The sequence below is a fragment of the Alternaria arbusti genome (genome assembly GCF_024043155.1).
Source record: "Alternaria arbusti strain BMP 1465 chromosome Unknown scaffold_8, whole genome shotgun sequence".
Classification (NCBI taxonomy): Eukaryota; Fungi; Ascomycota; class Dothideomycetes; order Pleosporales; family Pleosporaceae; genus Alternaria; species Alternaria arbusti.
Genome location: NW_026249948.1, coordinates 186,923 through 207,578, shown reverse-complemented (window position 1 = coordinate 207,578; position 20,656 = coordinate 186,923). Strand labels below are relative to the sequence as shown.

The 20,656-nt window shown below is 53.6% G+C and overlaps 6 protein-coding genes across 6 annotated transcripts; 5 read left to right on the top strand and 1 right to left on the bottom strand.

The window, feature by feature from the left end:
• Window positions 1–1,150: 1,150 nt before the first annotated feature.
• Window positions 1,151–3,071, bottom strand: J4E86_006443 (uncharacterized protein; the record flags this gene model as incomplete). The annotated part of the gene is made up of 2 exons (XM_051446972.1): window positions 1,151–2,364; window positions 2,423–3,071. 2 exons carry the CDS (start codon window positions 3,069–3,071, stop codon window positions 1,151–1,153), a joined length of 1,863 nt encoding a protein of 620 aa, XP_051301457.1.
• A 2,769-nt stretch (window positions 3,072–5,840) lies between these two features.
• J4E86_006442 (uncharacterized protein) lies at window positions 5,841–8,283 on the top strand (the record flags this gene model as incomplete). The annotated part of the gene is made up of 5 exons (XM_051446971.1): window positions 5,841–6,104; window positions 6,166–6,415; window positions 6,477–6,892; window positions 6,948–7,177; window positions 7,236–8,283. 5 exons carry the CDS (start codon window positions 5,841–5,843, stop codon window positions 8,281–8,283), a joined length of 2,208 nt encoding a protein of 735 aa, XP_051301456.1.
• A 1,033-nt stretch (window positions 8,284–9,316) lies between these two features.
• J4E86_006441 (uncharacterized protein) lies at window positions 9,317–10,350 on the top strand (the record flags this gene model as incomplete). Its single annotated transcript, XM_051446970.1, has 3 exons — window positions 9,317–9,637; window positions 9,687–9,812; window positions 9,859–10,350. The coding sequence occupies 3 exons, from the start codon at window positions 9,317–9,319 to the stop codon at window positions 10,348–10,350; spliced, it is 939 nt and encodes a 312-aa protein (XP_051301455.1).
• A 447-nt stretch (window positions 10,351–10,797) lies between these two features.
• On the top strand, window positions 10,798–13,669 carry SEC24 (COPII subunit; the record flags this gene model as incomplete). Its single annotated transcript, XM_051446969.1, has 5 exons — window positions 10,798–11,619; window positions 11,684–11,836; window positions 11,889–13,243; window positions 13,292–13,422; window positions 13,476–13,669. The coding sequence occupies 5 exons, from the start codon at window positions 10,798–10,800 to the stop codon at window positions 13,667–13,669; spliced, it is 2,655 nt and encodes an 884-aa protein (XP_051301454.1).
• Window positions 13,670–16,271: 2,602 nt separating this feature from the next.
• Window positions 16,272–17,126, top strand: J4E86_006439 (uncharacterized protein; the record flags this gene model as incomplete). Its single annotated transcript, XM_051446968.1, has 3 exons — window positions 16,272–16,765; window positions 16,812–16,977; window positions 17,037–17,126. The coding sequence occupies 3 exons, from the start codon at window positions 16,272–16,274 to the stop codon at window positions 17,124–17,126; spliced, it is 750 nt and encodes a 249-aa protein (XP_051301453.1).
• A 2,042-nt stretch (window positions 17,127–19,168) lies between these two features.
• On the top strand, window positions 19,169–19,849 carry J4E86_006438 (uncharacterized protein; the record flags this gene model as incomplete). The annotated part of the gene is given in 2 exon segments (XM_051446967.1): window positions 19,169–19,422; window positions 19,435–19,849. The coding sequence occupies 2 exon segments, from the start codon at window positions 19,169–19,171 to the stop codon at window positions 19,847–19,849; spliced, it is 669 nt and encodes a 222-aa protein (XP_051301452.1).
• Between the last annotated feature and the right edge of the window lie 807 nt (window positions 19,850–20,656).

The following is a 20,656-nucleotide window of genomic DNA, read 5'->3' as shown; positions in this document are numbered from 1 at the left end:
CATACCTTGAATTGCGAAGTGAGACATGCCGATGTTAGCAAGATATGTAACAATGAAACATGACAATACCGAAGCCAACACAAAGAAAATGCAAGATTTGGGCAACTCAATCCCTTGAATGAAAGAACAATGGGAAATGTCTCGTGCACTTACACAATCGAAATCACAAACTGAGTAGCATCAAGCAGCATCCAGTATGTATAACACGCCCACCAAGATACCGGTATCCACGCACTGGCAACTATCCGACGCGCATTGACATCGTCACAATTTTTGGGTGTCCAATCGAACGACATCGACAAGCATGTGCTACATTCTCGTCTCAACCTGTTCCTCCCACCAACCCCACATATGCGCTCACATCCTTCGCACCCGCTACACACAATGCAGCCATGCCGCACTACACAGCCTAGACCCAAATCGGTGTCCATCACGAATGAAGCGACGACAAATTAGCGATGGAGGAATCTGCGAGAGGTGCGAGGACGGAAGGAGTAGTCTGAGTGTGCTGCCGAGGAAGAGCTTGGTGGACAGCTTAGAAGGGTCAGAGAGTAGGAAGCGGAGGTTGAGCTGTGCGATGCAGGGGTGGCCTGTGGATACAGATGGGGAGAGTGAGAGTGTGGGAGACGAAGAGGATGGCGAGGGTGGAGGAGTCGTGGAAGTCAAGCTTGAGAATGAGGGGCGTGGGCGAAAGAGGAGTTTGGCGCTTTCCATGCAAGGGAAGAGCGATACGAACCCCGTCTGTAGTGCTCCGGAGCCACCGACGAAGAGAACAAGGAAAAGAGCCGCAATCACAAAACGACGATAGAAGACACGAATTAAAAGTAAAAAGCATACCATTGCACCAACTACCAACCCAAAACCCACATGCAAGTATAGACTATCCAAAAAGACAGGGAAGGGGGGTATACAAGAATAGTGCAAGCAAGGAGTCCAACAAAGAAAGTCTCATGACTGGTACCCCTCACCCGCAAATGTATATATGTTTGCTCATCCCCATTCAATCGATTCCTCATCATCCCTCATCTCTCATTGCTTTCCCAACATTAAGTCGTTGATCCATCCGTCGTATCCAAAGGAGCCAAGCACGCCGTTCTAGAAGTACTTACATGAAATTGTCTGTTTAACAAGGAGGACGTCGTGAGTTGTACTAAGCGTTCTCCTGGTTCTGCTGCGGCTGGTTGGCGCCAAAGAGTCCGCCGAACCAACTTGCGCGGTTGGCGGCCTTGCGGGCCTTTGAAGCTTCTTCTTCGTTCTGGACAAGGCGCAGAGGTCGCATGCCTTTACCCGTCATGGGGCCAGTGGTCTCACTGCGTGGCAGCTTTTGCTGTGGTGGAGATGGTGTATCGACGTGGCTTGCCGAGGAAGACTCTGTCCGTGTGTCCACCTCTTTGTCTTCGGGGATGGGGCCTTGACCGGAAGGCGCCCTCGAGATGACTGGCGGACCGAAGAAAGAGTTGCGTGGCGAGACCATACCGGGCGATGTTGGGTTGCTTGTAAGGCCCGGAATCTCAGAAGTTGAGCGACGGTGGTGGTGGCTGCCGCTCGGGTGTCGGCCTGACGTGCTTCGCGTCAAGGGAATCGACGGAGCAGTGGCTGGATCCTCATGGGCACTCGTCTGGTTGGGCGCGGCGGGAGGTCCCATCATGGACAACGGTCGTGGCTTGCGGTTCCCGCCCATGGCAACAGACTTCGCGCGCTGGAGGAATCCTTGTGGCTGGTCGCTGTCTTGGGGTGGCGGCGGTGGTAGCTCCTTGTTCTTGTTGGGGCCTCCAGAGCCTTCGTTCTCGACATCATTTCCTAGGACCGATTCGAAGCCCTGGTGTGTGAGTAGGCGACCAATGATCTTGTTGATGTAGAGGGTAAGAGCCTGGTTCTGCGCCTTCATGCTGCTGAGCTCAGTTTCGAGCTTGCGAACGACTTCGGCGTCGCCTTCCTCGGCGGACTGAAGCTCGTCAGCCAGACTGGTTGAAGGGCCGCTACGAGATGGTGCGCGGTCTTCGGTGTTGGATGTCTCGCGCAGGAAGTCGCCGCGGCTCAAGTCTCCGTTAAGCGTCTTCTCTCCGAGCAGAAGCTGGAAGCTTTCGTTGTCTTCCATGAGTCTGGCGTTAGTCATGCGCGTCTCGAGCAGTTGCTTCTCTAGTTCGCGCATGCGTCCGCCGCCAGCATTCTCTACCTCCAACACTTTGACCTGGTATTCGGCGAGCTCGAGACGCAGGTCTTCGATGATCTTGTCCTTTTGGTGGATGAGCTTCGAGTTGTTTCGCGAGTCGCTGCGCTTGACCGAGTTGGGTGGTGCAAAGGATGCGACGTTCTCGAGGTTCTGGGAGGAGTTGGTGCGGGATGGGTTGTTGCGGAAGCTTGCTGCCAGCTGTGTTAGCATCTACATGACTCCTACGCTGATCCAATGAGTGTGACTTACACGCTCGGGACAGGTGCTGCTCCTCTTCAGCCTCGCCAGTAGGCATGTTCTTGTTTGCCATGGTCTCCTTGAGGCGCTGGATGGTGTTCTGCATTTCCTCCTCCCTCGACTGCGTCTCCTCCTTCTCCTTGATGATCTGCGCACGTTCGGCCTCGTAGATGCCCTCGAGCTCGCGGTGTTGGCGTGTCAGCTCGCGCTTTACGTTCTCCAACGACTCGACCTTCTCTTCTTCCTCGTGGGCACGTTCTTCAAGCTTGGCCTGCTCGGTGAGAGCATCGTCGAGGCGAGCGTTGAGGATCTCGACCTGCTTCTGTCGCTCCTCTGCCTCGCTCTCTGCCTTTTGCAGGCGTTCCTTAAGATCTTGGAGGAGAGCAGTCTGCTCATCTCGGGCATCGTTATCGGCAGCATCGGCCTGTGAGGTGCTCAGATTCGAGGATGCGGCGGGCTTCTTGACAGCTGCGCGCGCTGAGACTGGCGTGCCATTGGTGCCTCCACGGACAGAGCGTGTTCGTGACACTGGGGTGGTGCCATTCGTAGTGGGCGTCGAGGAGCGGGGAGTGCGGTTGGCAGCTCCAGGAGACGAGGAAGTCCTGGTGTTGACTTCGCGACGCGGGGTGCCCGGCGGCTTGGTTGCTGCGGCGGCCGACATGGTGTTTGAGTGTTTTCTTTGTCAAAGGTAAAGTGTGTCCCAGAGACTCGGGGTTGACAACGTCGCTCAAACAGGCGGCGGTTGCACACGAGGTCCGATTCTGGGGCGATCAGCGAGCGAATGCGCCTCGGGATGTGCTGATCACTGGGGCTGTGCGTGCGGCTGATTGACGTGTGGAAGCGGACCCGTTCAGCTGCAATGTTTTGAAGCTTGTTATGCGACACACCACGTCTACGAGTGCAAAACGTGGAGTAAGGAGACGGGCAGCGTTGGACCAGTAGTCGAGACGGGTTCCCACCGTTAGAGTTGGCCCATAATCTCCGCTACCACGCCTTCCCTGCCCTGCATTAGCCCGAGATTACTAGCACGTGACAGAGCCGTTCTCCGGGAAACGACTCCCTAACGTGTAGTACGCCACAGCGAGCCACCCTCCACTGCACTCACTGCGCTCGGTACTACCTAGTTTCAAGTTCATGTCAGTACTCTCTGCTCTGGTCCAGCAATCAGTGGATTTCCGCGACTTTTCCAGCCACATGTGGCGAAGTGCCCAGGTGAGCTCGGGTGGTTGCCACGCCTGTCCTCGCGAGACTATCTTCCACGTTCGTTCCACGCACATGTCAGGCACGTGACCATCCAGCAAGTCATCGTGAGCACGCTATACGCTGGAGAAGGTTGTTACTCCACCTCTTCTCCGTTCAATCGATCGGACGGCTTGGCCGTAAACGGGCGTACAGAATTTTGAGTCCAGGCCGTGTAGCATCTTCACCTTGAGAGCTGTCAGAGCAGGTGTTACAAGCACTAGCTTCGAAAGCGCTGTTGGTTGTGGTATAGCCTCAGAGTGTTCTAGGATTGTCCAATGCGCTGCAGCGCCTCGAGACCACAGGACTAAACTTTGATCAAGTACTACAATTGAAGGCCTATATTACTATCAATATTATCGCGATTACTGATCACACAGCGTGCAAGACTTACCATATCTCAGGTAGATACAAGAATTACTCTCTTCTTCTGGTAGGTATGTGGATACCGGTCGTATGAGATGCAACAGTTTGACACGCCACACGGTAGACGGCTGGTACTCAATCTCTTGGCTCGCGATAGGATAGTCTCTGTGGGTTCGCGACACCATCTCCAGGAACAAATTAGAATGCTGATCTACCTAGCAATACTCTGGTCTATTCGTTGTCGCAACGCGCGTACTTGCATCACTCGACGAGCTTGAATTGGATGCGAGGCTAATACACACGCGCACTCATGTCCGAAAGGCAGAAGGTCGCTTGTGGCCATGTTGCTTTAACGTTCGTGAAGGCGTTCCAGGTGTGGCTCTCTTCAGGCCGCATAATTGGCCTCCCAGGCCGTTATCTTGTCGGTGCGACGTTCAGTGAATCCTTCCCGCCGCGTCGGGTGACGATCCAGACTGCGACGAGCATGTTTGGTGTGACCAAAGACTACTATTCCAAGGTTCGTTGACGCCTATATGTGTTCGCAACTACGCTTGTCGACCTCATCTCCGCGGGCCACCATCATTTTACTTTGTATCGCTCACCAGACGCTCACCGCTACACCTGGTATTTGGAACGCAATGCCATCTTTTGTACGCTCGGTGCGGTGCTGATCCATCACATGATCTTTGCTGCTGTAGCCCTACAGAGCCGTGGCTCCACCTCGAGTAACATCGACGATACGCATCGTCGCCACCTATGTACCTAGACGACTGTGAACGAGAGCATCCGTTCGACGGTTCGGTTATCTCTGCGGCACGGTGCGTGTTGCTATTTAGGAACAGGCTGAATCCGTCAATGCTTGGAGTGTGATGAGATGCTTTCATTCTGCAAGCTGACCACCAACAACATGGCATTTGGGCGCTTGCACAGGGGAAAGGTGCTATTTTGCGTACCGTCAAGCCAAGCGTCCTTACGCCTAGTCGTGGACTTGGCAAAATGGACCAATCCGAATTACCAATCCGGGGCTGGACCACGAACATAGGTAAGCACCGACGATGGATCTACTTCGGGTGGGCGACCATTCTGGAGAAGAATGACGGCACCGGCTTGGCGCCGCGCAACTAATCGGATGTTTCTGTGTTTAATGGCGCGGTTTGGGATTCGGCGACAGCCTGTTGAAGGCGCCGAGAGACAGTAGGTTTCTCGACTCGATAACATAGCTCCGGGATGTTTCTTGGCTTTTGTGGCACAGCAATCAACAACAACTGAGATATCGAACTTGCAGTTTTTCTGCTAGCAATTGCCGCTCAACACAAAAGACGGCAGTCTAGTGTAGGCTTGAGTTCTTCGCCGGCTGGGGCTTGCAGGGGTCACCAAAGGCGCTGATCCCTATTCAAGAAATCTCGGCGTCGGTGCGGCGCAACGACGTACGGCAGTGTACGACGGAGGATTCCCCCAGAGGTGAAGACGGTAGTTTGGCCGGTTGTGGACTTACGCGTGCATCATTTACATGCAGCCGTTTCGATCCACCTATGGCTTGGGACCCATACAAACATCCCGAGGCCTCTAATAGACCAATTGTGAGTGGACACCGCTAGCCTGGGAATTTCCCAAACCTGCCATGATGCTCGCCTGCTCAAATGCAAGTATTTTCATTTGATAATCCAGGACTGCAGAGTACCAGGGTCCAAGCTAGCAGCTTTAGAAGGGTACAGGTACCAAGCAGGTCTGTTGGCGTGACCTAGAGACGCAGGGTGACAGTATAAATCGCCTAGGTCCGCCCTTCTGCACTCTTCACGTCTCACAGAACATCTTCTACTTCAATATGAGGACTCAAATCTTGACAGCGGTCACTGCACTGCTACATGTTGCCAATGCAGGATGTCCCTACATGGATGGCGAGTCTGTCGTTCGTCGAGACGACAGCCCCCAAGCTATGTCCACGGATGAGTTCATGGCCCAGTATGAAGTCGACGATAAGGGTACCTACCTGACCAACCCCGTTGGAGGGCCAATTGAAGACCAGAACGCTCTCAAGGCTGGTGAGCGTGGCCCATCACTACTGGAGGACCAGATCTTTCGACGAAAGGTGAGTTGTACTCATAACAACATCAGTCATTACGATACATACTAACTCCACATCTCTACAGATCATGCACTTCGATCATGAGCGCGTTCCTGAGCGTGCTGTTCATGCTCGTGGAGCAGGTGCCCATGGAACCTTTGTTTCCTATGGAGATTGGTCCAACATCACGGGAGCTTCCTTCTTGAACGCGCCTGGCAAGGAGACCTCCACCTTCATTCGATTCTCAACTGTGGCTGGATCGCGTGGATCGGCTGATACAGTCCGAGATGTGCACGGTTTCGCTGTACGCTTCTACACTGATGAGGGCAACTTTGGTAAGTATCCAGCTGTAGCACCTCGAGAAGATTTCATCTTGCTAACGCGGCCTACCTGTAGACATCGTTGGAAACAACATCCCTGTCTTCTTCATTCAGGATGCCATCAAGTTCCCAGACCTGATCCATGCGGTAAAGCCCAAGCCTGACTCTGAGATTCCTCAAGCGGCAACGGCTCACGACTCGGCCTGGGACTTCTTCAGTCAGCAACCATCTTCCATGCATACCCTTCTCTGGGCTATGTCTGGTCATGGTACCATCCGAAGCTACAGGCACACAGATGGATGGGGTATCCACACATTTCGATTCGTGACTGACGCCGGAAAGTCCAAGCTGGTGAAGTTCCGCTTCAGGTCGCTCCAAGGAAAGGCTTCGCTCCTTTGGGAAGAGGCGCAAATGGCTGCTGGTATGAACGCGGACTTGCACCGACAGGACCTTTTCGACTCCATCGACAAGGGCTACTTCCCTGAGTGGGTGGTAAGTAACTCTTAGCTTTGTGCAAAAGCGAAGATAGCTAACTATATTTCCACAGTTCGAGGCTCAGATCATGGAAGAGGAAGACCAGCTTCGATGGGGTTTTGATCTTCTTGACCCTACCAAGATCGTACCTGAGGACATTGTGCCTTTCACGCCTCTTGGAAAGCTGACCCTGAACCGCAACCCACGCAACTACTTCGCCGAGACTGAGCAGATTATGTTCCAGCCAGGACATCTTGTGCGCGGAGTAGACATCACCGAAGACCCGCTTCTACAAGGACGAATGTTAGTATAATTCCTCGTATACACACGCCAAGTGAGACCATCACTGACGCATGTATAGGTACTCGTACCTCGACACTCAACTCAACCGCAACATGGGATCACCCAACTTTGAACAAATTCCCATCAACCAGCCTCGCGTACCGGTTCACAACAACGAGAGGGACGGTGCCGGCCAGATGTACATTCCCCTCAACACCGCCGCCTACTCCCCGAACACTCTCAACGAAGGCTCCCCGAAGCAAGCAAATCAGAGCACCGGTCGTGGATTCTTTACAGCACCAAGCCGCGGAACGAGTGGAAAGCTTGTCAGAGCCGTCTCCAGCACCTTTGCCGATGTATGGAGTCAGCCCCGTCTCTTCTTCAACTCTCTTCTGCCCGTTGAGCAGCAGTTTGTCATCAACGCGATGCGCTTCGAGACCTCGCAACTGAAGAGCGAGGTTGTGAAGAACAACGTGCTCATCCAGCTCAACCGCATCTCTCACGACATCGCCGTAAGGGTTGCGGAGGCGTTAGGCATGACCGCACCGGAAGCCGACGACACCTACTACCACGACAACAAGACCATTGGCGTCAGCGCATCTGGTGAGCCTTTGCTCAAGCTCGATGGACTCAAGGTCGGCTATCTTACTAGCGCGGGTTCTTCTGATGACAATGCAAAGGCGTTGAAGTCAGCTCTCGCTGATCTCAATGTTGGCATGACTGTCGTCGCCGAGCACCTCGGCGCCAGCATTGACCAGACCTACTCTGCTACTTCTGCCATCCAATTCGATGCCATTCTCATCGATGGGAGCGCAGAAAGTCTCTTCGCGTCCATCCCTAGTCTCGCTAACTCCAACTCCACAACTGCACCCAGCCGCAACGCGACCGCCAGCGCCCGTTCGACTCTCTACCCTGCCGGCCGTCCTCTTCAGATTCTCCAGGACGGCTACCGTTTCGGCAAGCCCGTTGGTGTGCTCGGATCTGGCAACACTGCTTTCGGCGCTGCTGGCATCGAGGCTTCCACTCCTGGTGTCTACACTGCGAGCGACGTGTCGGCGGTTGTGGACCAGCTTTCTGAGGGTCTCAAGACTTTCAAGTTCTTCGACAGATACCCATTGGACAACTAGGGAAAATATGCTGAGGTGACTGCGATGTAGTTCTTTTCGGTTTGTTCACGTGTTCGCGACTCGAGGTGCTGTTGCGCGCTCAAGAAACAATACATTTGCATACATCTACATAGTTAGACACAACGACACTTTTTGAACACATGACCATGACTCTTGTGTGTGAAGAAGCGCTATCTCAGCATCAAAGCTCAGGGCATGAACACTGACCTGAGTTCTGTCGCCTCATTTTTCTCCAACGTGGTCTGATCATGATCATGCGACCCTGAGATGACGCCGTCGTAAGTAGATTGCTCCTCGAGCCTCATATTGCAGTGGGTCTCGGGAGTTCGAAAAGGTTCCTTACGTGAAACGCAGCGAATACCTCTACCGGACAAGTTGAGGTACAGAAACCGAAGAGGCACAAAGTAGTACAAGAAACGTAAAGGCAAGCGCCCACGGATGGTTCGGCAGTAGTGGACGTGTGACTGGCTGTAGGTGCCAATGTTCGCGATGCGCAGCTTCCGGGCCCGGCTATGACATCACCGGCTCCTGCGCAACTTCCCCCCAGGCTGACCCCCGCTTCCCAAAACTCAAACGGTAACGATTCTCTGCCCAGTACGTTGATCCTAGAAACGTCGCGACCGGGTTTTTTATACTCTCATACAGGTATGTCTCCACAATTCAGTACCATTACTCGCAGACTGCGCAGCGATGCGCGTGCTCTCGCGGCGCGTGAAGTAGCAATGCTAATGGGTCATAGGTCTCTAGAAACAGTATAAGAACAATAACCTCAACATGTAAGTCAGTTTACGAGTCCTCTTAGATACTACACCATGACGCGCATCGAACTATCTCCACTTCTGCGACTTCCCGTTTCCGGTGTTCATGCGCATTCGCATGAACGGGTCAATGTTCACCTTGCATACCTCTGTGTACATGGCTTTCGCGATCGCTGACCTTGGTGTTCTTCCGCAGGAATCGATCACTCTCAGTGCGCTCGAAAAAGAGCACCAGCGGCAGTGGGGAGAAGTCCGCGCCCAAGCACCGCTTTACTATGGCTTCACTCCGAGGTACTCAGCAGCCGGAACTCTCGAAGAGGCTGTTCAAGATCATCAAATCGGAGAACCACGCGATTGGTGCCTACGAGGCTGCGGCACGCGAACGGGTCGGCATTGCTCAGCAGCTCTCCGAATGGGGCGAGGCTACAGAAGACGAGTCGATTTCGGAGGTCTCGGACAAGCTCGGAGTGTTGCTCGCAGAGATCGCAGAGCAAGAAGACATCTATGCGCAACAACTGGAGGAATATCGAGGCGTCCTGAAGCAGATTCGCAACACAGAGAGCTCGGTGCAGCCAAGTCGCGATCACAAAACTAAGGTGTGTTCTACGGCTATAGTCAGCATACTTCATGTTAACCAGATCATAGGTTTCGGATGAGATCGCGAAGCTGAAATACAAGGAACCTCAGAGTACTAAGATTCCCCAGCTCGAACAGGAGCTCGTCCGCGCGGAGGCTCAGAGCTTGGTGGCCGAAGCGCAACTCACCAACATTGTACGTTGAGTCAGAATTGACTTGTATCGTCTGCTGACCGATACAGACCCGTCAGAAGTTCAAGGAGGCATACGACCACCACTTCGCAGCCACCATCGAACGTGCTGAGAAGCAGATCATCCTAGCCAAGCACGCTCGCCGTCTCTTGAACCTCGTCGACGATACGCCCATTGTACCTGGCGATGTACACCCTCCATTCGCAGAGGCAGAAACAGCGCGCCAGGTCCTCAATGACGCTGAAGATGATCTTCGCCAGTACCGATTAGAGGTCGAGCCTATCCATTCGAGTGCAGGCAACCTCGGAGTGGGTGCAATGCCAGGCGCAGCAGCACCAGGAGTCGGGCTAGGAGGGACGACTGGCACGCCGGGTCCCGAATCTACTACGTATGGGAGTACAGTACGAAGTGAGAGTCCTGTGGGCGAGCAGTATGACAAGGCGGGCTCCGCTCCATACCCCTTGGAAGAGGCTGATAGGGTAGAGAGGCTGGAAAGGCAACAGGAGGAGGCTCCCAGACAGGAGGTTTCCAACGTGGCCTAAATTGAAGAGATTGCGACTTCGGGGTAGCTCTCTGGAGACATTTCCTTTTGTCTGCGTGTACTAATGATTTGATACATATCCCGATTGTGTCTTCTCTTCTGTAGCATGAGGTAATTTCGTAATGACACGTTTGCGCAGATAATCTCAGTGGTGCCTAAAGTGATGTAACAAAGGTTTCGAGCCAATCGAGCACATAATTCGGATGGGTGCCTGAAGGTGATGATGAATGTGTAAGAAGTGCCCTGGGCCGTGTATAAGGTCCCACCTAAACCCTAGAATTGTCCGTGCATATTTGGCGGGGACCTCTTAGCGCGGAATGTGCCGTTCCCCAAGAAGACACATCGAGCTCTACGTCGTATCTAAATTCACGCGCACGCCCGCCAACACCGCCAATCCCCTTACCACTACTTTCCACCTCTTCCACTCACAGTCTCCGCTGCCGTAGCCATGGCGGACCGCAAAAAGAGAGATCGATACGCAGCAGGAACGGGATACCAATTCGGCGCGAATACACCAGACGCCCAAGCTGGAGGAGTCCCCCCACCAGTAGTACCTGGCTATGGAGCTCAAACGCCTGCATACGGAGCAGCACCTTCTCCTGGGTTCGGCGCCCCGGCTCAGGGCTATGGAGCATCAGCACAGGGTTATGGAGCGCCAGCCCAAGGCTATGGACAGCCCATGGCTCAAGATCCGAATGCCCTCAACCAGCAGTTCGGGCAGATGAACCTAGGCCAGGGCCAAGCAGCTCCGCAAGTTCAACAACCCGTCGCGGCTACTCAGCAGAACCAGCTCTTTCCCTCGGACCTCATTGCGCAGCCCTTCCACGTCTCGGAGCTGTACAACCCTCCTCCTCCCATCAACCTGCCGTCCAATGCCGCGGCCACCCCCTCCGAGTTCGCGAACGAATCGAGTAAATACCTGCGATGTACGCTCAACACCATCCCTACCAACCACTCGTTACTCAAGAAGAGCAAGCTTCCCTTCGCCCTCATTATAAGCCCATATGCGAGCTTGCACGACTCGGAGGACCCTGTGCCAGTAGTGCATGACCAGGTCATCAGCCGTTGTCGACGATGCCGCGCCTACATCAATCCCTTCGTTTCATTTCTGGATCATGGACACAGGTGGAGGTGCAACATGTGCAACCTGACCAACGACGTTCCTCAGGCATTCGATTGGGATGCAGCACAGCAGAAGAGCGTGGACCGCTGGCAGAGACCCGAGCTCAACTATGCCGTGACCGAATTTGTTGCGCCTCAGGAATACATGGTAAGTTCTGGCTGTACGAAGTGCTTGTGAGACAAACGCTGACTTCGTACCTCTATCTCTGCAGGTCCGCCCTCCACAGCCTCTATGCTACTACATCCTGCTAGATTGCACACAAGGCGCTGTCAACAGCGGCTTGCTCGCGGTTGTCTCGAGGGTCATCAAGGAGTCGCTCGGCCGGATACCAAACGCAGACGGCCGGACACGCATTGGATTTATGGTCAGTAATGCGCATTCGAAGGCATATGGTGCGCAAGCTAACTCTGTATCAGGCGGTCGACAATGGTTTGCACTTCTTCGGCATTCCTCCGGACAACAGCGAATCCAACGAACCGCAGCAGCTCGTAGTTTCCGACCTCGATGAGCCCTACCTTCCTATGCCTTCGGACCTCCTGGTCAGCCTCAGCCAATGTCGCAACAACATCGAGACGTTCCTTGACCGCCTCCCGACCATGTTCCAAAACACACACGTCCCTGGCTTTGCGCTGGGCTCAGCTCTCCGATCCGCACATAAGCTCATTTCCCCACTCGGAGGAAAGTTGACTGTCATTGCCGCATCGCTACCCAACGTTGGCCATGCAGCATTGAGCCCTCGAGAAGACAAGTCGCTACTGGGCACCGGAAAAGAAGGCAGTTTGTTGCAGCCTGCGAACAACTGGTACAAGAGTTTTGCGGTAGAATGCTCTAAGAACCAGGTGTCGGTGGATATGTTCCTATTCTCCTCGCAGTACCAAGATGTTGCGACGCTGAGCAACCTTCCACGATTTACGGCTGGTCAGACATACTTTTACCCTGGATGGAATGCGGCAAGACAAGAGGATGTCGTCAAGATTGCAACCGAACTGGCTGACTATCTGTCTGCTGAGATCGGTCTAGAGGCCGTTCTCCGAGTGCGCGCTACCACCGGATTGAGGATGTCTGCATTCTACGGAAACTTCTTCAACCGCTCGTCCGACCTCTGCGCCTTCCCAGCATACCCCAGAGATCAAGCTGTAGTAATCGAGGTCGCTATCGACGAAACAATTTCCAAGCCATTCGCCTGTCTCCAGGCCGCTGTGCTTCACACTACCTCAAGTGGTCAGCGCCGTATCAGGGTTCTGACTCTTGCTGTACCTACGACTGAGAGCCTGGCGTCAGTTTATGCATCAGCGGACGCACAAGCGATCACTACCTATTTCAGTCACAAGGCAGTTGAGCGAGCATTGTCGAGCGGTCTTGACGCAGCACGAGACGCATTACAGGCCAAGATCATCGAGATACTCTCAACGTATCGAAAGGAGCTGGCAGGCGGCAGCATGGGCGGTGGTGGGCTACAACTACCGCAAAACCTTCGCGCTCTTCCCATACTGTTCTTGGGACTCATCAAGAACGTTGGTCTTCGTAAGAGCGCTCAAATCCCGAGTGATCTCCGATCAGCAGCTCTTGACCTCCTTTCTACGCTGCCATTGCGTCTACTCACGCAGTACATCTACCCGTCTTTCTACTCGCTCCACGATATGCCTGATGATGCTGGTGTACCAGAGCCTACCACCGGTCAAATCACCATGCCACCAGCGTTGAACCTTTCCAGTGCAGCCATTGTGCCGTACGGTCTTTACCTCCTGGATGACGGTGTAAACCAGTTCTTGTAAGTACAAGTGTAGATTCATTATTGAGACTGAGCTAACGTGACTAGATGGATTGGCCGAGATGCCGTCCCTGCGCTTCTGAATGATGTATTTGGCGTCGAAGACCGCACACAATTGAAACAGGGCAAAGCTTCATTACCACTTCTTGACAACGAATACTCCGAGCGAGTGCGAGCTGGTGAGTTGACATTACTGATGATTTATACAGCCCAGAGTGCTAATACAATATAGTCGTCGAGAAATCAAGAGACCACAAGTCAAAGGGCGTGGGCTCGATTACTCTACCTACGCTGTACATTATCAAGGAAGACGGCGACCCAGCCCTCAAGCTATGGACACAGACCCTCCTTGTCGAAGACCGGGCAGACCAGGGTGAAAGCATCGTCCAATGGATCAGCAAACTCCGAGAAAAGGTATATCAATGAGTCAGCTGCCTGTCCGAAGAGAAGACTGACGTTCCACCTAGGTTGTGCAGTAAGCATCGGATAGATTTAGGCACTTGTTCATTAGGCGGTGTGGATTGGGCGGGTCGATACCGCATTGGCGCAAGATCCGAAGAAGAAATCAACATTGCTTGGGCGGTGGAGTGATGACTGGGAGTCGCACCAAGCGAATCGTGACTTATACAGCAGCAATGTGATACCAGCTTCCATCTGTTTGTTCTTGGCCACCTCGGCTGTGTCAATGTACCACAGTTGTGCGGCGAGGCAGCTGCCCGTCATTGCCACACGGCGTCAATGCATGGCGATGAAACGTAGTGCTAAGCTGTTGTGCGAGTACTGAGGAGGGGCCTGCGGTTAACGTGTATGCAAGACAGGCTTTCCCCGTGTGCATCTTGAGTTGCTCGATAATCGATAAGAGTCATACCTCGGTCTTCGCGCTTCGCGCACGGGCTATCACACGGCTGGAGGCAGGCACAGGCACGTTCCGAGCGTTGACTCCACTATCGCTAACCTCACCATGAGCGCGAGTAATGCACGGCTCCCTCAACACCAACGCCACCGCTGGCGACAAAAGCGTCCAGACATCTGGCTCGCCCGCTAACACAAGCCCGCATGATTCGGTAAAGCTACTATTTTGAACATGTAGGCCTGCATACACTATGTGTTTCACCAATCCTCCAGCTGCCGCTGCAGGAAGGACGAGTGTTTTCTTTGTAGGCACGGCGCACGATCCTCGTGTGGGGATGCGCCTACGCAACGTGTCAATAGCAATATTGCGTCTCGTTTAGGCACCGGAAGCGGAATCTTGAAGCATACAAGGGACAAAGTACGGTACAGACGACGCAACGAGGCGCACCGCGCAGATGACCACGATATTCGCGATCCATGGTATCATCCCGCGTCTGTCCGCCAGATTCCCTCGAATCATACACTGCTTGCCAGGAACTAGTCGGGCCACTGGGTCCTCCGCCTTTCTGTCAGCGCTTCCGAGCTATAGAGTGTGATGGCGACAAACTGTCACGCACCGCTCAAAGCCCAACGCCAGGCAACGCCAGGGGACAGACTACCGTCTCTGACCGCCTCGTTCAACAGCCGCCTGGCGCCTTTCGCGCTGCAAAGACGCAAAATTTGAGTCGCTGAAGTCCGGCAGAACCACGGATGCTAGCCTTTCGCTTCGGCAAGGTACAAAGGTACAACACTTTTTGTGGATCTGGTCGAGTCCCCTTGCATCGGCGCTCGCCCACGCTGCTAGCTTGCAGCGACTATCCGCGTCAACCAATTACTTGGGCATGGCACTGTCAGCTTCGCCAGGCGGCCGACGCCATGCTCGTCTGCTTATGGCTGTCTTCTCCCAGGCGCGCAACTTGTCTTGGGGGACTGGCCAAACGCGCCGGCGCGTCCATGGCATAGCCAGCCATCTTGGTCCCGATCTATCTGATAACACGTGAAACGGCAGCGGGCGTTGGTAGGTGTTTCGTCATCAATATCCAGCGTGCTCAGGTCCCGGCCATAACGCACGACCTAGAGCAAATAGTCAGGTTCTTGACCCATCGCTGCAAGCATGTGCCATGACCGTTGTTAGCAACCGGAAACAGGCAGTGCTGCCCAGTGCCCCGCCGCACAATATGATGCCTTGTCCTGCAGCCAGGCCGATTGCTTGACGGCAGATGCGCTCATCAGGGCTTGCAGACGTACTATGGTCTGACAGGCGGACGAGCATACTCTGGGGCTCAGCTGCACCTCTTCATCATGTCTGGGTCGGCGGGCCAAGCATCGCTAATTCCAAGGATCTGCAGGCAAGATGTGCCTTCGTCGCAAGGTGGATCGGACTCTAACCCCAGCCTTCTGCCAGGCCGTCCGTCCAGGGCGCACGACAAAGCCGCTAAGATCCCGTCCTGTGCCTTACCAACCCCTCCTCGTGCATTTGCGACGCAATCGTGAGTTCGTTCTAATCCCGCTCTCCTGCATCGACACCTGCTCCTCTGCCTTCATACCCGGGTCTTGCACAGTCTAGCTGCATCGCCACAAGAGCCGCATCCTGCCGCTCCTACTCGAGCCCTTGTGCGCATCGAGTCTTGCGTCAAAGAGGGGCCAATCTCCCCGCCACCTGAGGCATCCCATCCCGCGCCTTATCATACCCAGCCCAAAGTCCGAGTATCCGTGGTTGCTCAACCCTCACCACTGGTACACCTTTGGGCGACACCAACTTGACGATTTTACGACGCAACGATCGAATTTAACACGACCTCGTAGATTTTGTTTGACCTTGCTCGCTGGGCGCTGACTCCGGATGTTGTTGCAACGCCGCCCTCTATTCGTCATCATATCGTTTCAGCCTTCCCACATCCGCTCCAGGAAGGGACCACCCGCAGTATCATACTGATTGCGCCGCTCGAGGCAACCCGCCTGGGACCTGCGCCTGCATTAACTCTCCAGTCTTACATCACCGGCGCTACCAAAGCGAGCTCCCTCGTGCAGGTTGTAAGCTATACGCGCTCGTCTCCGCAGACTTGCGCGGCTCACTCAGCACGACACGGAACAAGAGGTGGCTATCGTTAGACTGCTGGTCACCGCCTCTTCCAACATGTCTACTTTCCAAGCAGTCAACACCACATTGTCGGTCCCAGATGCGCCACAGGGCCGCCCGGGTGACGAGACGACACCGACTACTCCTCGACCGAACAGCAGGTTCTTTGCCGAATCGAAAGCGACCGAAGAGATCCGTACCGAAGACCCATCGGCTAAGACACCTACACGCAATACCTTTGCGGGTCTTGTTGGTCAGCGACCACTGCCCTCGTCGCCGTTTACACCCGGCCGCGAGCTGAGCGAGACACCTTCAGCTTCGAACAAGAGCGAACAAAGTAGAGAGGACTCGCATAGGCCAACAACCTCGGGACAAGATGTGCATATGGGTGATGGGGATGATGACGAGAAAGACGGATCGGACAACGATAGCGTAACCAGCGATTCCAACCGGCCGTCTAAAAAGAAGAAAGGACAACGCTTCTTTTGTACCGACTTTCCTCCGTGCAATCTAAGCTTCACGAGAAGTGAGCATCTGGCACGACACATTCGGTACGTAGCGCACTATACGGCATTTTACGTTGCTAACACATTGCAGTAAGCATACTGGTGAAAGACCCTTCCAATGTCACTGTTCCCGGCGATTCTCGCGACTCGACAACCTCCGACAACATGCCCAAACAGTCCACGTCAACGAAGACATACCTTCGGAATCGCTAGCTGCAACGGGTACGAGGTTCCAAAGGCAGATCCGGACCGACAGAGTAAGACCACCTGGAAACCGATCTCGAGCGAACACACTAGGCAGCACAAGTGGCCATAGCAGAGGCCACAGCAGAAACCTCTCAGCTTCAAGCATAATCTCTACCGCTTCGACCATGAGCGCGGCACCTTCTCCCGACATTCGACGTAGGCCACCACCTTTGGCCATGGCCAGTGATGGCGGTGCTAGCGCGAGGGCCCGCCTGTCGCTCAACACAATGAACGCGTATGACCCACCGATGATGGGTTCTCCTGGGCCTGTCGAGTATGACACGCAGTCCATCGCGCCTACAACGCCCACATCCGCTACCTTCTCGACAGTTACTGGCAGCCCCGCTCGTTACGGGTCCACTATACAATCTCCCGTCTCGTCTTCGTCCAGGCCAGTCTCATGGGCTGGACCACCTCTTCCAGGACGCCGAGAATCCATCTCGTCTAGCGGTAATCCTTTCTCTGGTCCTCCAGGACAGGGTCCTTCCACGTACATCACACCTCTGCAGTCGACTGCCGCACCCAGCTATTCAGCCCAAAGCAGCGCATATGCGAGCCCAACAGCATCTCAATTCTCAGAGTCGAGGAGAGATTCAAACGCAGATGCCGACTGGAGGCGACGTACGTGGCATCCAGGAACTTGGGGGCATACTGGGCCTCGACCAGCGACCAGTGGGCTTGGTTATCACCAGACGCCAGACGCGGATCGGCCCACGTTTACTTCAATTCCGGCCGCTTCTCAAACTACCCGTCTTCCGGGAATTGAAAGCTTCGACCATGCACCCCCTCCGCTTCCTCGACGCCAGCCAAGTCCAATGCAAGTAGACGCCCCAGCTCGTCCACTCACATATCACGCGCCGATGGAGCACCCGCCTCCGCCTCACAGGGGTCACCACAAAAGAACTAGTATTTCTTGGGAAATTGACCGTCTGAACATTGCTGGCCCAAGTTCTCAGAGAGAACCACAATGGTCGCAACCATACCCTGGCAGTGCGGGACGAGCGAATGCTACACGCCCTACGACCGCTCATGGGTACTTTAGTCGGCAACCTTCTAACGTTCAGCCAATCCAGATCCCTTCCATCAACGCTTCGCCCAGGACTTCGCAAGAACAGCCTACGACGCCCCGAAAGAATAAGCGACAGGCGTGGTATAACGGACCTGTCAGTCAACCACAAAGAGCTATGCAGAGAACATCCCCTGAAGATAGTAGCAGTAGCGAAGGCGTTCCCACTCCAGGGACGATTTGGGAACATCATCCGAACATCGTGGGGAGCAATGGATATGTCGAAACGCCAGTCGTCGAAGATTACAAGTCACAAGCGTCAATTATGGAAAGGCCGCATCCATTACAATCGCAGCCACACCATTATCATAGCCACAGTCTCTCCAACTCGAGCTCAAGCTATCGACCGCAACGAGAACCCGAGCGGGGACCCGCAACGTTCGGTCAGCCGCTACCGCAGCAGACAGCCAACAATGATATGAGACGCTTAGAAGCGTTGGTTGCCGTCGCCACTGGCGAGCAAGCCGTAGAGAACCGCTCTTGAATTAGGTCAGCTGATTGCTTCCTCACCGCCTTTACATCACACATCGCCATCATCAATTTACGTCGAGTTTTTCAAAGCACAGCCACGATGTCACGACCTCGAAGAACAATAACGAATCTCCTATGATTTACGCAATGATACACATGTCTGGTGTTTTACCTCCAGTTCCGCATGACAATCTCTCGGTCTTTTGCTTTGTTTCCCTTGCCTTCACTTCAGATATCACCGACCAGGTGAGGGCTCTTGTTGTCGCTTTCCATATGATACCAATCGGAGCTCCTGCTCGAACTTCCTTGGGATACCCCGATCCGGCATATGTCATTTTCCCTTTGTTTTGTTTGCCTTTGTGCATATGACGTTTTTGCTTTCGTTTTAGGGATATACCAAATCGAACAGCGGGAGTCTGGAGTTTTTTTTTTCGGGATCAGTTTCTATTTTTACATGACGACTCTCTATTAGGATGTGCTGTCGTGCTGTTTTTGGTGGGACGGGTCACTGATGATGAACATTGGTAATGAGTAGAGTGGAGGGTCAATAGTCGTCCTTGGACATTCTTAACATACTTGTATATGCTTTCTCGGATGAGCTTGACTATGTGTGCTTTCTTGTGACCTGCTGCGACAGATGCCTAGAGACTGGTGATTATGTCATTATGAGAAGTAGTAAAGTGAACTGTGTTGCTGGGTTCAACAACCAGGTCGAGGAGTACTACGTGGCTCGAGCAACGCTTGTACGCCTTCTTACTAAGGACAAGACATTCAAAGAGAAGTTTGGCAACCCGAATGCCACCCACGATCATGTTTGTCCTATCTTCAGCAAGATAAACAGGCAGAAGCTGCTCGCCCACCAGTGTCACATGGGCTGGAGGCATCAGATGCTGTTTCGCTGGATCAACGTTACCGCGACGTAGATGCACAGACTCCATCAGAACGACCTGCTACTCGAATTCCCGTTTTATCCTGACGAGAATTGGAAGTGGGACCGAGACGATCTCTCGCCAGAGAAGAAGATCCCATTCACCCTATACAAACATGTCAGCATCCGCATTGTCAACAATGAGAATGAGATTGCCATCATCCGTGTCGTAGATCTACTCGTTAACGACGATCAGCCGCAACTGGGCGATATGAGCGATCTGGATCCCGATAAAGTCGATCTCACCAGGTTCGCGGCGGTCCTTAGGCGGAAGAAGAAGTCATTCAAATACCCCGCCAACGGCCTCATTACTTTCAAGCACACCTTTGATTTGGAATCAACAGATTGCGATCACGAAGAGTGGGCAGCTCGCATACGCATTGAGACTATTGCGTACACGGGGAAAGAGCAAGATTGAAATGAGGTTAGATACATGTGCAGAGGAAGAGGAAGAGGGAGAGGAAGATTTGGTTGGATAGGTTGGGTAGGTTGGATAGGTTGGATAGGTTGGATGATGATGGCAGAGAAGTTGAAGGGTAGTAGCAAGGAGGTTGAAGGATAATAGTATATTCCAAGGTTGGCAGGCGTCTCTAGTGGACAAGGAATGGACAAGTGGTGTACTTGGATAGATAGGTTTAGGTGTGGAATAATACAGCCTTCTAATGCCTAGGCGGTTGAGCGCTCTGGTGTTGCAGCTACTATGGATGCTGCGAGGGAAGTGGTTGAGATTGGCGGGACTGAAGCTGCGGCAGAGCTTACAACTGGCGGCGTATGTGAGTCTGATGAACCTGCTGTACAGAATTGGCGGATGCCTGGTTGATTGATCAGTCGTTTTGTGGTGGTATTGTTCAGAGTCTTAGAATTGAGTGCGAGAACGAAGCTGAGAGAAAGACAGAGTGAACGAAGGCTGAGATATATATATATATATAACGAAGACTGAGGGGAGAGGGGGAGTGTGTGTGCGTGAGAAAAAAGGTTGAGAAAGGTTGTGAAGCTGGTGCGATGAGGTTTATTAGGGACTTGTATCCGCATGCCAGAACGAGGCAGGAGCGACCCTGGTGCTACTCTCGAACATTTCAAGAGAATGAAGTCTAATTGTAGATCTAGCTGGTTCTGCAATCGATGGCGATAATAAGCTCAGCAACATTGTTAGGAGAAGAAGCCAACGTGGTTGCTTGTCTTGAGGGAGTAGTCTTGTAGAGAAACTCGCGGTCTCAAGGAAGGA